The sequence below is a fragment of the Coregonus clupeaformis genome, chromosome 10 (genome assembly GCF_020615455.1).
Source record: "Coregonus clupeaformis isolate EN_2021a chromosome 10, ASM2061545v1, whole genome shotgun sequence".
Lineage (NCBI taxonomy): Eukaryota > Metazoa > Chordata > Actinopteri > Salmoniformes > Salmonidae > Coregonus > Coregonus clupeaformis.
Genome location: NC_059201.1, coordinates 56,749,956 through 56,762,744, shown reverse-complemented (window position 1 = coordinate 56,762,744; position 12,789 = coordinate 56,749,956). Strand labels below are relative to the sequence as shown.

Sequence of the window (12,789 nt, the reverse complement as noted above, 5' to 3'; positions counted from 1 at the left end):
GGACACTGTGACCAGCACACACTTAGCAGCCTCAAAGTCACAATGTGTAAACAACGAACTAATGCTGCAGCTGCACAACTAGTAGCACCTTCCCCTAATACAGAGCTAGAATGCCAAGACTCTTCCTAGCATCATGCTGTGGGGATGTTTTTCAGCAGCAGGGACTGGGAGACTAGTCAGGATCGAGGCAAAGATGAACAGAGTAAAGTTGAGAGAGATCGTTGATGAAAACCTGCTCCAGAGCACTCAAGACCTCAGTCTGGGGGAAGGTTCACCTTTCAACAGGACAACAACCCTAAGCACACAGCCAAGACAACGCAGGAGTGGCTTCGGGACAAGTCTCTGAATGTCCTTGAGTGGCCCAGCCAGAGGCGGACTTGAACCCGATCGAACATCTCTGGAGAGACCTGAAAATAGCTGTGCAGCAACGCCCCCCATCCAACCTGACAGAGCTTGAGAGGATCTGCAGAGAAGAATGGGAGAAGCTCCCCAAATACAGGTGTGCCAAACTTGTAGCGTCATACCCAAGAAGACTCAAGGCTGTAATCGCTGCCAAAGGTGCTTCAACAAAGTACTGAGTAAAAGGTCTGAATACTTATGTAAATGTGATACTTCCATTTTTTATTTTTTATAAATTAGTAAAATGTTCTAAAAACCTGTTTTATTATGGGATATTGTGTATAGATTTGAGGGGGGAAAAACAATGTAATCTATTTTATAATAAGGCTGTAACATAACAACATTTGGAAAAAGTCAAGGGGTCTGAATACTTTCCATATGCACTGAATGTATGTATGTATGTATGTATGTATGTATGTATGTATGTATGTATGTATGTATGTATGTATGTATGTGTGTGTGTGTGTGTACAACATGAGGGAAAACACAGTTGACTGAAATGCAGTTTGATGGAACAGACAAGTCCTGACACTACACCTACTACAGTGAGGAGAACAAAGTATTTGATACACTGCCGATTTTGCAGGTTTTCCTACTTACAAAGCATGTAGAGGTCTGTAATTTTTATCATAGGTACACTTCAACTGTGAGAGATGGAATCTAAAACAAAAATCCAGAAAATCACATTGTATGATTTTTAAGTAATTCATTTGCATTTTATTGCATGACATAAGTATTTGATCACCTGCCAACCAGTAAGAATTCCGGCTCTCACAGACCTGTTAGTTTTTCTTTAAGAAGCCCTCCTGTTCTCCACTCATTCCCTGTATTAACTGCACCTGTTTGAACTCTTTACCTTTATAAAAGACACCTGTCCACACACTCAATCAAACCGACTCCAACCTCTCCACAATGGCCAAGACCAGAGAGCTGTGTAAGGACATCAGGGATAGAATTGTAGACCTGCACAAGGCTGGGATGGGCTACAGGACAATAGGCAAGCAGCTTGGTGAGAAGGCAACAACTGTTGGCGCAATTATTAGAAAATGGAAGAAGTTCAAGATGACGGTCAATCACCCTCGGTCTGGGGCTCCATGCAAGATCTCACCACGTGGGGCATCAATGATCATGAGGAAGGTGAGGGATCAGCCCAGAACTACACGGCAGGACCTGGTCAATGACCTGAAGAGAGCTGGGACCACAGTCTCAAAGAAAACCATTAGTAACACACTACGCCGTCATGGATTAAAATCCTGCAGCGCACGCAAGGTCCCCCTGCTCAAGCCAGCGCATGTCCAGGCCCGTCTGAAGTTTGCCAATGACCATCTGGATGATCCAAAGGAGGAATGGGAGAAGGTCATGTGGTCTGATGAGACAAAAATAGAGCTTTTTGGTCTAAACTCCACTCGCCGTGTTTGGAGGAAGAAGAAGGATGAGTACAACCCCAAGAACACCATCCCAACCGTGAAGCATGGAGGTGGAAACATCATTCTTTGGGGATGCTTTTCTGCAAAGGGGACAGGACGACTGTACCGTATTGAGGGGAGAATGGATGGGGCCATGTATCATGAGATCTTGGCCAACAACCTCCTTCCCTCAGTAAGAGCATTGAAGATGGGTCGTGGCTGTGTCTTCCAGCATGACAATGACCTGAAACACACAGCCAGGGCAACTAAGGAGTGGCTCCGTAAGAAGCATCTCAAGGTCCTGGAGTGGCCTAGCCAGTCTCCAGACCTGAACCCAATAGAAAATCTTTGGAGGGAGCTGAAAGTCTGTATTGCCCAGCGACAGCCCCGAAACCCAAGGATCTGGAGAAGGTCTTTATGGAGGAGTGGGACAAAATCCCTGCTGCAGTGTGTGCAAACCTGGTCAAGACCTACAGGAAACGTATGATCTTTATAATTGCAAACAAAGGTTTCTGTACCAAATATTAAGTTCTGCTTTTCTGATGTATCAAATACTTGTTCTCCCCACTGTATATAGGGAACGTGCTGAGAGCAGGCTCAGTGAAATTGACAGTGACATCAGCCATTGATAATGTCAACCTATATGCTGCACATGCCAAGGCAAATTAATTTTTTTTGTAATCCCCACGTTCAACGAATTCTAGTTATAGTTCGTAGATGTCCTACTGCTCCATTGAGGAAATTAGCTGAGACTTCGCTTGAGACTGATGGGACAATCGAAAGACTCATCTTGTTTTTGCCCTGGAGGGGTAAACAAGCATGTTTATCAAGATCAAAAGTGAACAAAAAAAGCAGTGTGTGCTCCTCATTCTGACTTAGGCCTACCCTGTTCCACGGAGCAAATACAAACATGGTTAAATGGGGAAATATTCAGTTATTTTCTACTTAGAAAATATCCATAATCCTCAGAACAATCCACAACTCTGCTAAATATAGCCTGGCCACCAAATTGAGGCTTGGATCACAGAAGAACATACAAAATGGCAGTGATATACAGTTGAAGTCAGAAGTTTACATACACTTAGGTTGGAGTCAACCACTCCACAAATGTCTTGTTAACAAACTATAGTTTTGGCAAGTTGGTTAGGACATCCTCTTTGTGCATGACACAAGTCATTTTTCCAACAATTGTTTACAGACAGATTATTTCACTTATAATTCACTGTATCACAATTCCAGTGGGTCAGAAGTTTACATACACTAAGCTGACCGTGCCTTTAAACAGCTTGGAAAATTCCAGAAAATGATGTCATGGCTTTAGAAGCTTCTGATAGGCTAATTGACATAATGTGAGTCAATTGGAGATGTACCTGTGGATGTATTTCAAGGCCTACCTTCAAACTCAGTGCCTCTTTGCTTGACATCATGGGAAAAAAAGGAAATCAGCCAAGACCTCAGAAAGAAAATCGTAGACCTCCACAAGACTGGTTCATCCTTGGGAGCAATTTCCAAACGCCTGAAGGTACCACGTTCATCTGTACAAACAATAGTACGCAAGTATAAACACCATGGGACCACGCAGCCGTCATACCGCTCAGGAAGGAGACGCGTTCTGTCTCCTAGAGATGAACGTACTTTTGTGCGAAAAGTACAAATCAATCCCAGAACAACAGCAAAAGACCTTGTGAAGATGCTGGAGGAAACAGGTACAAAATTATCTATATCCACAGTAAAACTAGTCCCATATCGACATAACCTGAAAGGCTGCTCAGCAAGGAAGAAGCCACTGCTCCAAAACAGCCATAAAAAAGCCAGACTACGGTTTGCAACTAAACATGGGGACAAAGATCGTACTTTTTGGAGAAATGTCCTCTGGTCTGATGAAACAAAAATAGAACTGTTTGGCCATAATGACCATCGTTATGTTTGGAGGAAAAAGGGGGTTACTTGCAAGCCGAAGAACACCATCCCAACCGTGTAGCACGGGGGTGGCAGCATCATGCTGTGGGGGTACTTTGCTGCAGGGGGGACTGGTGCACTTCACAAAATAGATGGCATCATGAGGAAGGAAAATTATGTGGATATATTGAAGCAACATCTCAAGACATCAGTCAGGAAGTTAAAGCTTGGTCACAAATGTGTCTTCCAGATGGACAATGACCCCAAGCATACTTCCAAAGTTGTGGCAAAATGGCTTAAGGACAACAAAGTCAAGGTTTTGAAATGGCCTTCACAAAGCCCTGACCTCAATCCTATAGAAAATGTGTGGGCAGAACTGAAAAAGTGTGTGCAAGCAAGGAGGCCTACAAACCTGACTCAGTTACACCAGCTCTGTCAGGAGGAATGGGCCAAAATTCACCCAACTTATTGTGGGAAGCTTGTGGAAGGCTACCCGAAACGTTTGACCCAAGTTAAACAATTTAAAGGCAATGCTACCAAATACTAATTGAGTGTATGTAAACTTCTGACCCACTGGGAATGTGATGAAAGAAATAAAAGCTGAAATAAATAATTCTCTCTACTATTATTCTGACACTTCACATTCTTAAAATAAAGTGGTGATCCTAACTGACCTAAGACAGGGTATTTTTACTTGGATTAAATGTCAGGAATTGTGGAAAAACTGAGTTTAAATGTATTTGGCTAAGATGTATGTAAACTTCCCGACTTCAACTGTAGATTTTCAATAATGCTTGGACTTTCCTGACAGGTGGAACAAGGGTGTGTCAAATGGCACCCTATTCCCTATATAGTGCACTACTTTTGAGAATAAGGTTATAGGGCTCTGGTCAAAAGTAGTGCACTATATTGGGAATAGGGTGCCATTTGAGACGTAGGCCAAGAATGAACCAAGAATCACCTTGATGTTGTCTCGTGGTCCCTGTAAAAGGATGTCAAAAGCTTTGATAAAAGAGCTCCACAGGAGACGGCAGTGTCTCCACAGTCCTGGATTCCTTGTCTCACCCCAGCTCTCCAGAAAACTTGGTTTTATCGGCCTGTCCCATCTAATCTTCTCTCCTCCATGGCTGTGCACAGAGAATGGATGGAGAGGGGGAAAGAGGAGGAGTGAAGCAGAGGAGTGCAGCAAGGGGAGAACCCAGCAGATAAACTCGACGCTGGATCCACTTCCTCTGTCCGTCACTTAATATGGTACTGTCCCTGAAGCAATGAGAGTAGGCATCGTTAAGCCATGTTCCGCACTGTAAGAAGTGGAAGTAGATGCACAGTATCAACCATTGGCAGACAATGAGCCATGAAAACAGACAAATAGGAACTGGGCTTCTGTTCCCTTTTAATGAGGCACATTCTATAGGCTCTTTTGAACCCATATCAGTCCTTGGAGAAATCCTTAGGAGAAGCACATCAACAAGATCTGATCGACATAGAAAAGACTCAACAGCACATACAGTACATCTGACATTAGAAATATGCGATTGGCTAAAGCTATCCTTATATTGGTAAGGGTGTGATGAATCAGTGAATGGGAGCGTATCAATGTATTTGAGGCTGTGTTATTCTATTATAATGCAATAGTGTGGTTCACCCACACTTGAACAATAGCCTCCATTTAGATATGCTGACACTTGGCAACATCCCATGCCAAAATTCCCAGGGATGCACACCTGTTTCATTCAAACCAGTAAATGTGGGCTGTAGCAAAAAAAAATCAAGCGGTTGGTGCGTAAACTGTATGGGATGTACACAAGTGTGCCCCTGTCCAAATCATAAGAATATTTTTATAACCAAAATGCCGGAAAAATTTTTGCGCACCACACGGTCACTATTTCCGCACGTTGCCATATGCCATATTGTAACCCCATTGGTGAAAGATGGGGGGGAAAAAAACACAATTTCTTGATTGTAATGCTTATTGGCTAGGGTATATTTAAGTGCAGATCATGCACATACATATTGATATTAATCCGCTTTAATAGGCTATAATTGGGCTGTATGAATCAGATCAAGTGCTGTTACAACTCCATTTTGAATTACTATGGCCAGTGTGTGTGTATTGATTATTTGTACACCATTTCAATCGAGGAGGCGTCAGGCATGCATTATTGTATAGTAGCCTATGTTGGCAATGCGATGGGGATGAAATCTGTCAACAACATAGTCAATGAATAACGCTGGGTATAAATGCTAGGGTGAAAATTGTATGAAATTGACTAAAATTCAACTGTCAATTCAGAACACTGTGGGGTGGTGGGGGTGCGAGCAACGCTAACCAACAAGAGAAAAGCTTTCGTTCTAATTACGAATCCTTTGTGTAATGTCAAGAAAATGTATTATACTAAAATGTCTTAACATTCCTTCACCCGGACTCAAATAAGCTATTATTGTAGGCTAATCAACACTCACCTTTGAAGCAAGCGTCTTGAGGTTTACGCAAGGCACAGAAGAAGCGTGAGTAAAGAACCAAATCAAATCCCCACACTCGTCTTCATTTCATGAAAAGGATTCGAAAACGAATGATATCTAACTTCTTTGAGGAAACTAGTACTGAAGGAAAATCCCATTTAGCGAATTTAGGAAGTGTAGAGAGGTCATGACGGGAATTGCCTTGAGGAGCAGAGGGCACGGTTCAGATTGCGGTGGCGATCCACTTCTCTAAAATAAACGCAAGTAGGCTATGGAAATTAATAAAATTAAGTAGGCTTAATGAAATGCGCAGTGATGAATTAGGGCTATGAAATTCATCCTTGTGCCATATACGCGGGATATGGTGAAAACATTCCTTGTATTGAAAAAAGGCAAGATCGTGTGCATCACTGACGAAACAAAACAGCACAAATATGATAGGGGAGAATGGACCGTGTTACGTTTTTTGCGCAACTGGATGGAGTCAGGAATACAGCGTAGCCCCGTGGAATAACAATGTATTTCACGTAGACCAGGGTTCTTCAATTCCGGTCCTGGAGGGCCGAAACACTTCTGTTTTTTATTTCTACCTGGTAGTTAATTGCACTCACCTGGTGTCCCAGGTCTGAATTAGCCCCTGATTAGAAGGAGAGGATGAAAAACAGAGGTGTTTCGGCCCTCCAGGACCGGAATTGAAGAACCCTGACGTAGACAATTCAAATAAATTAACAACCATTTACGCAAAACCATTTAGGGCCAGTTTCCCTGACACAGATTAAGCCTAGACCTGAACTGAATAGCCCTTTTATAGAGATTCTAATTGAGCATACTTCTTAGTCTAGGAACCTTCATCTGTGTCTGGGAAACCTGCCCTTACATTTTGGAATATATATTAGGTTAAGACTGTGAAAGACAAGAGCCTTGGAACACAATGCATTCTACTTTCCATCACCCATCTGATATATCTCTACTGTATATGTGAAATTACATTTAGTAACTTTCAACATAGAATAGAACAGAGATAGCATAGCCTATATTGTGAAAAGTGAGTCACAGTCATTTGAACAGGAATCTGAATAGTTTACCAGTACATACTTTGCACAAGCACAACACCAGCAATCTATTGGTAAGGTGTGGAACTGACAGACCTGGGATCACACATTCAAGTCCTAGTTGGGCTACCCCAAAATGTCACTACATTGTTGGCAGAAGTGGGATAGTGATACCATGAGATATGCCAGAGCATGAGGGACTTGAGGTGCAGAGGGAAGGAATGGGTTAGTGCAAAGGAGGTAAGTCCTTAGTACAACACCAACTATCTCATCAATGGACCTCTTCTTGTTGTAAAAGCGAAGGTGTTGGACTGACACAAGATTGCAGAAACTAGGCAGGCTACCATCCGGATTCACGGAAATCTTTATGTTTTCATGCTCAGAAAATGCTATTCATCCTTATTAGCAAGGTCTATTTTGCAACAAAAAAAATATTTGTAATCTTATCTGAGAAATATTTCAAATAATTTATTTCCCATTTTAAAAAAATTCGCTACAAAATTGAGAATGTATGCACAGGGTAAGGGTTATAAGGCTAAATGAGAAATTTTAAGATTAAAAGGGTACAGTTGTATTTTTGTTCAACCTCATATTGATATAACAGAGAAAGAGGGTGCTTATTCTGGGTTGACACAGAAATTATAGTAATAAAATGCACACAATCTAAAAAAAAAAATACATACAGTAGTACCTTCTGAAAGTATTCACACCCCTCGTCTTTTTCCACATTTTGTTGTTACAGCCTGAATTTAAAATTGATTAAATTGAGATTGTGTCACTAATCACACACAATAACCCAATATATATATATTTTTAATTACAAATGAAAAGCTGAAATGTCTTGAGGCCATAAGTATTCAACCCTTTTGTTATGGCAAGCCTAAATACGTTCAGGAGTAAAATTTACATAATAAGTTGCATGGACTCACTCTGTGCACAATAATAGTGGCTAACATGATTCTTGAATGACTACCCCATCTCTGTACCCTGCACATACAATTATCTGTAAGGTCCCTCGGTCAAGCAGTGAATTGCATACACAGATTCAACCACAAAGACCAGGGAAGTTTTCCAATGCCTCATAAATAAAGGCACCTAATAGAAAAACAGACACTGAAGTTAGCAATTATGTTTTGGATGGTGTATCAACACAACCAGTCACTACAAAGATAAAGGCATCCTGCCTAACTCAGCTGCTGGAGACGAAGGAAACCACTCAGGGATTTCACCATGAGGCCAATGGTGATTTTAAAACAATTACAGAGTGTAATGGCTGTGGTTATTCCACAATACTAACCTAAATGACAGAGTGAAAAGAAGCAAGCCTGTACAGAATAAAAATATTCCAAAACATGCATTCTGTTTGCAATAAGGCACTAAAGTAATACTGCAAAACATTTGGCAAAGAAATTAACTTTTTGTCCAGAATACAAAGGGTTATGTTTGGGGGAAATCCAACACATCACTGAGTACCACTCTTCATATTTTCAAGCATGGTGGTGGATGCATCATGTTATGGGTATGCTTGTTTAGGGATACAAATAAATTGAAGAGCTAAGCACAGGCAAAATCCTAGAGGAAAACCTGGTTCAGTCGGCTTTCCAACAGACACTGGGAGACAAATTCACCTTTCAACAGGACTATAACCTAAAACATGAGGCCAAAAATACACTGGAGTTTCTTACCAAGATGACATTGAATGTTCCTGAGTGGCCTAGTTACAGTTTTGATTTAAATCAGCTTGAAAATCTATGGCAAAACTTGAAAATGGCCGTCCAGCAATGATCAAACAACCAACTTGACAGAGCTTGAAGAATTGTAAAAATAATAATGTGCAAATATTGTACAATCCAGGTGTGCAAAGCTTTTAGAGACTTACCCAGAAATACTCACAGCTGTAATAGCTGCCAAAGGTGACTAACATTTATTTATTTTTTATTCATTAAAAAAAATCATACATCAAGTTTGACATTACAGAGTATGTGTGTAGATCATTGACAAGAAAAATTAAAATTAAATCAATTTTAATCCCACTTTGTAACACAAAATGTTTTGGAAAAAGTCAAGGGATGTGAATACTTTATGAATGCCCCCAAGGTGTATGGTTGTGTTTAGGCCTTTACAAGTTTTAGATTGACAAGTGACATTTGATAGCAGACTAGTTGAATAAAACAGTTATTCAAATGCACTTCTGTTCTTTCATAAATCATGGTAGAGACATCCTTTCAATTTGATGGAACAAAAATGATTCAGTCTACATAATTTGAAATGTAACAATAATTTTGGATGCACAGCACCAAATCCAACACACTTATCGCTTCTTCTTGCTCTCTTTCTTTAGTTTCTGACGAATCTGAGGAGCAGGTCCTTTCGACTTCTTATTCTGGTCACCAGCCTTCATGTCATTTGGCTCCATCTCCTCCTAATGATAAAACAGAATGTGAGTCCCAGTGACACTCAAGACACATATGGAACAGTAACAGTAGGTTGCTGAGTAGTAACGGACAGTTTGCTTGCTCAAGCCAAGTTCAAAAGTAGACTACAATAGGACAGAAGGGAAAAAATACGAAGTATCAGGCTTATATGGATTTATCACATAATGCCATAAGTAAACCTATAGTAAATAATGACATTATTACAATATCATACCGCATTCTTTCAACTGCCAATAGGACTGTTTACCATACCTGTTCATGCCCCTTGGAGGTGGGTATTATGACAGCCAAGATGCAGATGAGTTGGAAAATAGCTCCCAGAAAGAGTCCATAGCGCAGGAGGCTCTCAAGCAAAGTGGGTTCAGGTACCTCTGGAGGTGAAAGGTCCAGTTCCGCGGACATTGTAGCCTCCTTTCAGGTCCCTGTGTGCAAGAACACGAAATGTATGTAAACAAGGATAAGCCTGCTCTGCAAAGCTCACTATATTTTTCCAAATCAAACTCACTAACGTTATTTTTGCCAAATCATTGAAGGCCATATTGTAATACGCGTATAACTGTTTACAGAAACGACAATGTAACAATGGCTGCAACAACGTTTCCACGCATCTGAACTGGAAGCTGTCGGCCTCGATACAATAACAACAATTTGCTGTTCGGCGAATCTAATCATAGGCTACAATTTCATACAAAAGCTTACCAGGGCCCTAAGTCAACTCGTCCTTCGTTATTTTTATAGCACCAAACACGATCCTGAGTGTAAAATCGTGAGTTCAACGTAATTTGTATCAGCACAAAAAATATTTTACAGTCGTCAAATTTGCATCGGAAGTGAAGTCATTGTGAGATCCGCTTATTTTCTTAGCTATGTGAAGCTAGCCATAATAACGATTTACCACAATAGTGGAATTTGCGGTTCGCCTTCAAAACAAAAGTACCCATTGAAATTGATGCAAACGGATACAACTAATGGAATAATCATAAAGATCCTAATAAATGACTAATGCCTAATTATATGGGAATAATGCCATACTTGGACCATTGTTTTACTTCAGATTGCATCACTCCTATGCAACGCTCCTCCCTCAACCACTCCGCCTTGGTCCGTGCTATCCAGGATCCTTGGGTTGGTCCTACCCCATTGAAGTTGAAATGGTCAAAGGAGTAGTTCACTATTTTACAATTTGATGTTAGATGGTTCCTCACCCTGAACGTAGTCTATGGGCCAGGAGAAACTGTAATCCATGATTCAGTTATCTTTAAACAGCCACTACAAATTTCAGCTAACTTTAGCCACCACAAGCTAACATTCAATGGGAGTGATGGGGGCATGTTTTTATTTATTTATTGCAAATCACTTTTAAGTAACATGAAACCAAATATTGTGTTGATTTGAGGTGATTTTAACATACTTTTTTGAAACATGCCCCCATTACTTTCATTGATTGTTAGCTTGTGGTGGCTAAGTTTAGCTGAAATGTGTGGTGGCTGTTTAAAGGATTAGCCACAATTGTGGTTCACCTTCAAAATAAAAGTACCCATTGAAAACTGAAACCTGGTTTACATTTTCTCTTGGCCCATAGACCACTTTCAGGGTGATGAACCATCTAACGTCAAGTTGTAAAATAGTGAACTACTCCTTTAAGGGTAGGGGTTAAGGTTAGGGTTAGGTTAGGGTAGAGATGTCCCAAGAATTCTGGATAGCACTGACCAATCACCGCCTTAGGGTAGGGCTGTCCCAAGGATTCCACATACCATGGACCATCTGTCTTGTAGGATGTGGAACTCATATAAATATATATATTCCCGAGCATCCACCATTAAAAAATGAAAACATAGTTCCTAATTTATGATATCACTGCGCTCTTCCCTTACTTTCCATGAAATAGGCAGAATAACTAGCTAAATTGTTACAAACGTTGTGGCAGTGATTTAATCATTTACAATTGTGAGACAATACAAACCAAGCAACATGGCTTCCCCCTGCAAAAATTATGTGCAAGGACGTAGGTCGCAAAAATCCGGTGTAGCGACTTGATCAACTGCATTAGAGTCATGGCAGCAACAATAGTGTCCCGGCAGCAACATTATGACTTCCGGTTTTCAGATTTTGCCTTCAAAATTAACGTTTGTGGTAAAATGCTATGCGTATGATTTTTGCAGCTTTGCATAGTGCATAATCGTACATTTTTGTTACCAAATTATAACTACATGGGGGAAAAATCTAAACTAAAGAGAATTACTACTTTATATAAGATACAATAATAAGGTAGAGCACATTGAGAATTGGTTGGAGCTTAAGTAAATAAATGTAAAGAGCATTATATCCTGCAGACCCTACTGATCTAGCATTAGAGTCTCTATCTATATAGTGTTATTTCTTGGGTGACTGTGGTCTAAGCTCTTGCTACCCCACCCATTCCATTGGTCCCAATGCAATACACTGTAGGGCTATAAATGACATATTGGCTTATAGAGAGAACTATTATATGTGCCAATGTAAAAGTGGGGTTGGGAATACTCAGTAGGGTCTGTAGAATCTATATTAGGGTGTTATTTCATGACGGACTGAAGCAATGTGCTTAATATTAGGAAAGTTTATAAATAAATATAGTAGATAGGCAGTGCTTGCCACTGGGTTTGTTTAGGAGAGATTGTTCCCTCAGCAGGTCTCGACATGGAAGTATTGTCAGCAGACCTCCACCTGGTGATTCTACATGAAAAGCGGCATTTCGAAACAGAGGCGCGCAACTCCGGGGAGGAGAAACATGACCAATGGTCTTTAGCTCTGCTGTTGAGGCCTGGTCATTTCCTAACCTACCTACTAAAACAGCGTGAGGTATTTAGGCTATGTCATCCTGTGTATCCTGTTGACTTTTATACCTGACTTTTTGCTCTCCCTCCCGAGGAAGTCGACCTACGAACGCCACACGAACAGGACACCTCTCCAACAGCCAGACATGGATCTTCAACTCGAATCTCAGAATGCCACTAGGCCTACTAACCGTGACAGCAGCCCTCCAGACAACTCTCTCTAGCCCTGCTAAAAGGGATGATCTTCCAATTAGGCTAACTTCAAACTTTGGCGTGAGTGAGCTACTATTAGGCCTATTCATAATTTAATCCAGATAATTGT

At 40.8% G+C, this 12,789-nt stretch overlaps 2 protein-coding genes across 6 annotated transcripts in view; both read right to left on the bottom strand.

Moving 5' to 3' along the window:
- Positions 1-6,630, bottom strand: part of LOC121575593 (proto-oncogene tyrosine-protein kinase Src-like) — a 46,513-nt gene extending 39,883 nt beyond the window's left edge. For 2 of the 5 annotated variants that reach the window (XM_041888780.2, XM_041888785.2), the window contains exons 1-2: positions 6,168-6,630; positions 4,666-5,005 (exon numbers count right to left, since the gene is read on the bottom strand). The gene's annotated coding sequence lies outside the window, so the exon portion shown is untranslated. The remainder of the gene's footprint in view (positions 1-4,665; positions 5,006-6,167) is intronic. The other 3 variants (XM_041888781.2, XM_041888783.2, XM_041888784.2) reach the window with 3 other exon arrangements.
- A 2,786-nt stretch (positions 6,631-9,416) lies between these two features.
- Positions 9,417-10,506, bottom strand: LOC121576032 (protein MANBAL). Its single transcript, XM_041889329.1, has 3 exons — positions 10,354-10,506; positions 9,907-10,076; positions 9,417-9,641 (listed from the first exon to the last, which is right to left on the bottom strand). The coding sequence occupies exons 2-3, from the start codon at positions 10,054-10,056 to the stop codon at positions 9,531-9,533; spliced, it is 261 nt and encodes an 86-aa protein (XP_041745263.1). The 5' UTR covers positions 10,057-10,076; positions 10,354-10,506; the 3' UTR covers positions 9,417-9,530.
- Between the last annotated feature and the right edge of the window lie 2,283 nt (positions 10,507-12,789).

Bases quoted from the DNA above. Each gene is read 5' to 3' on its own strand.
- LOC121576032 (XM_041889329.1), bottom strand. From the start codon at position 10,056: ATGTCCGCGGAACTGGACCTTTCACCTCCAGAGGTACCTGAACCCACT. The intron at 9,642-9,906 runs GTATGGTAAACA...TTTTATCATTAG, and splicing joins CCTCCAAGGGGCATGAACAG to GAGGAGATGGAGCCAAATGA.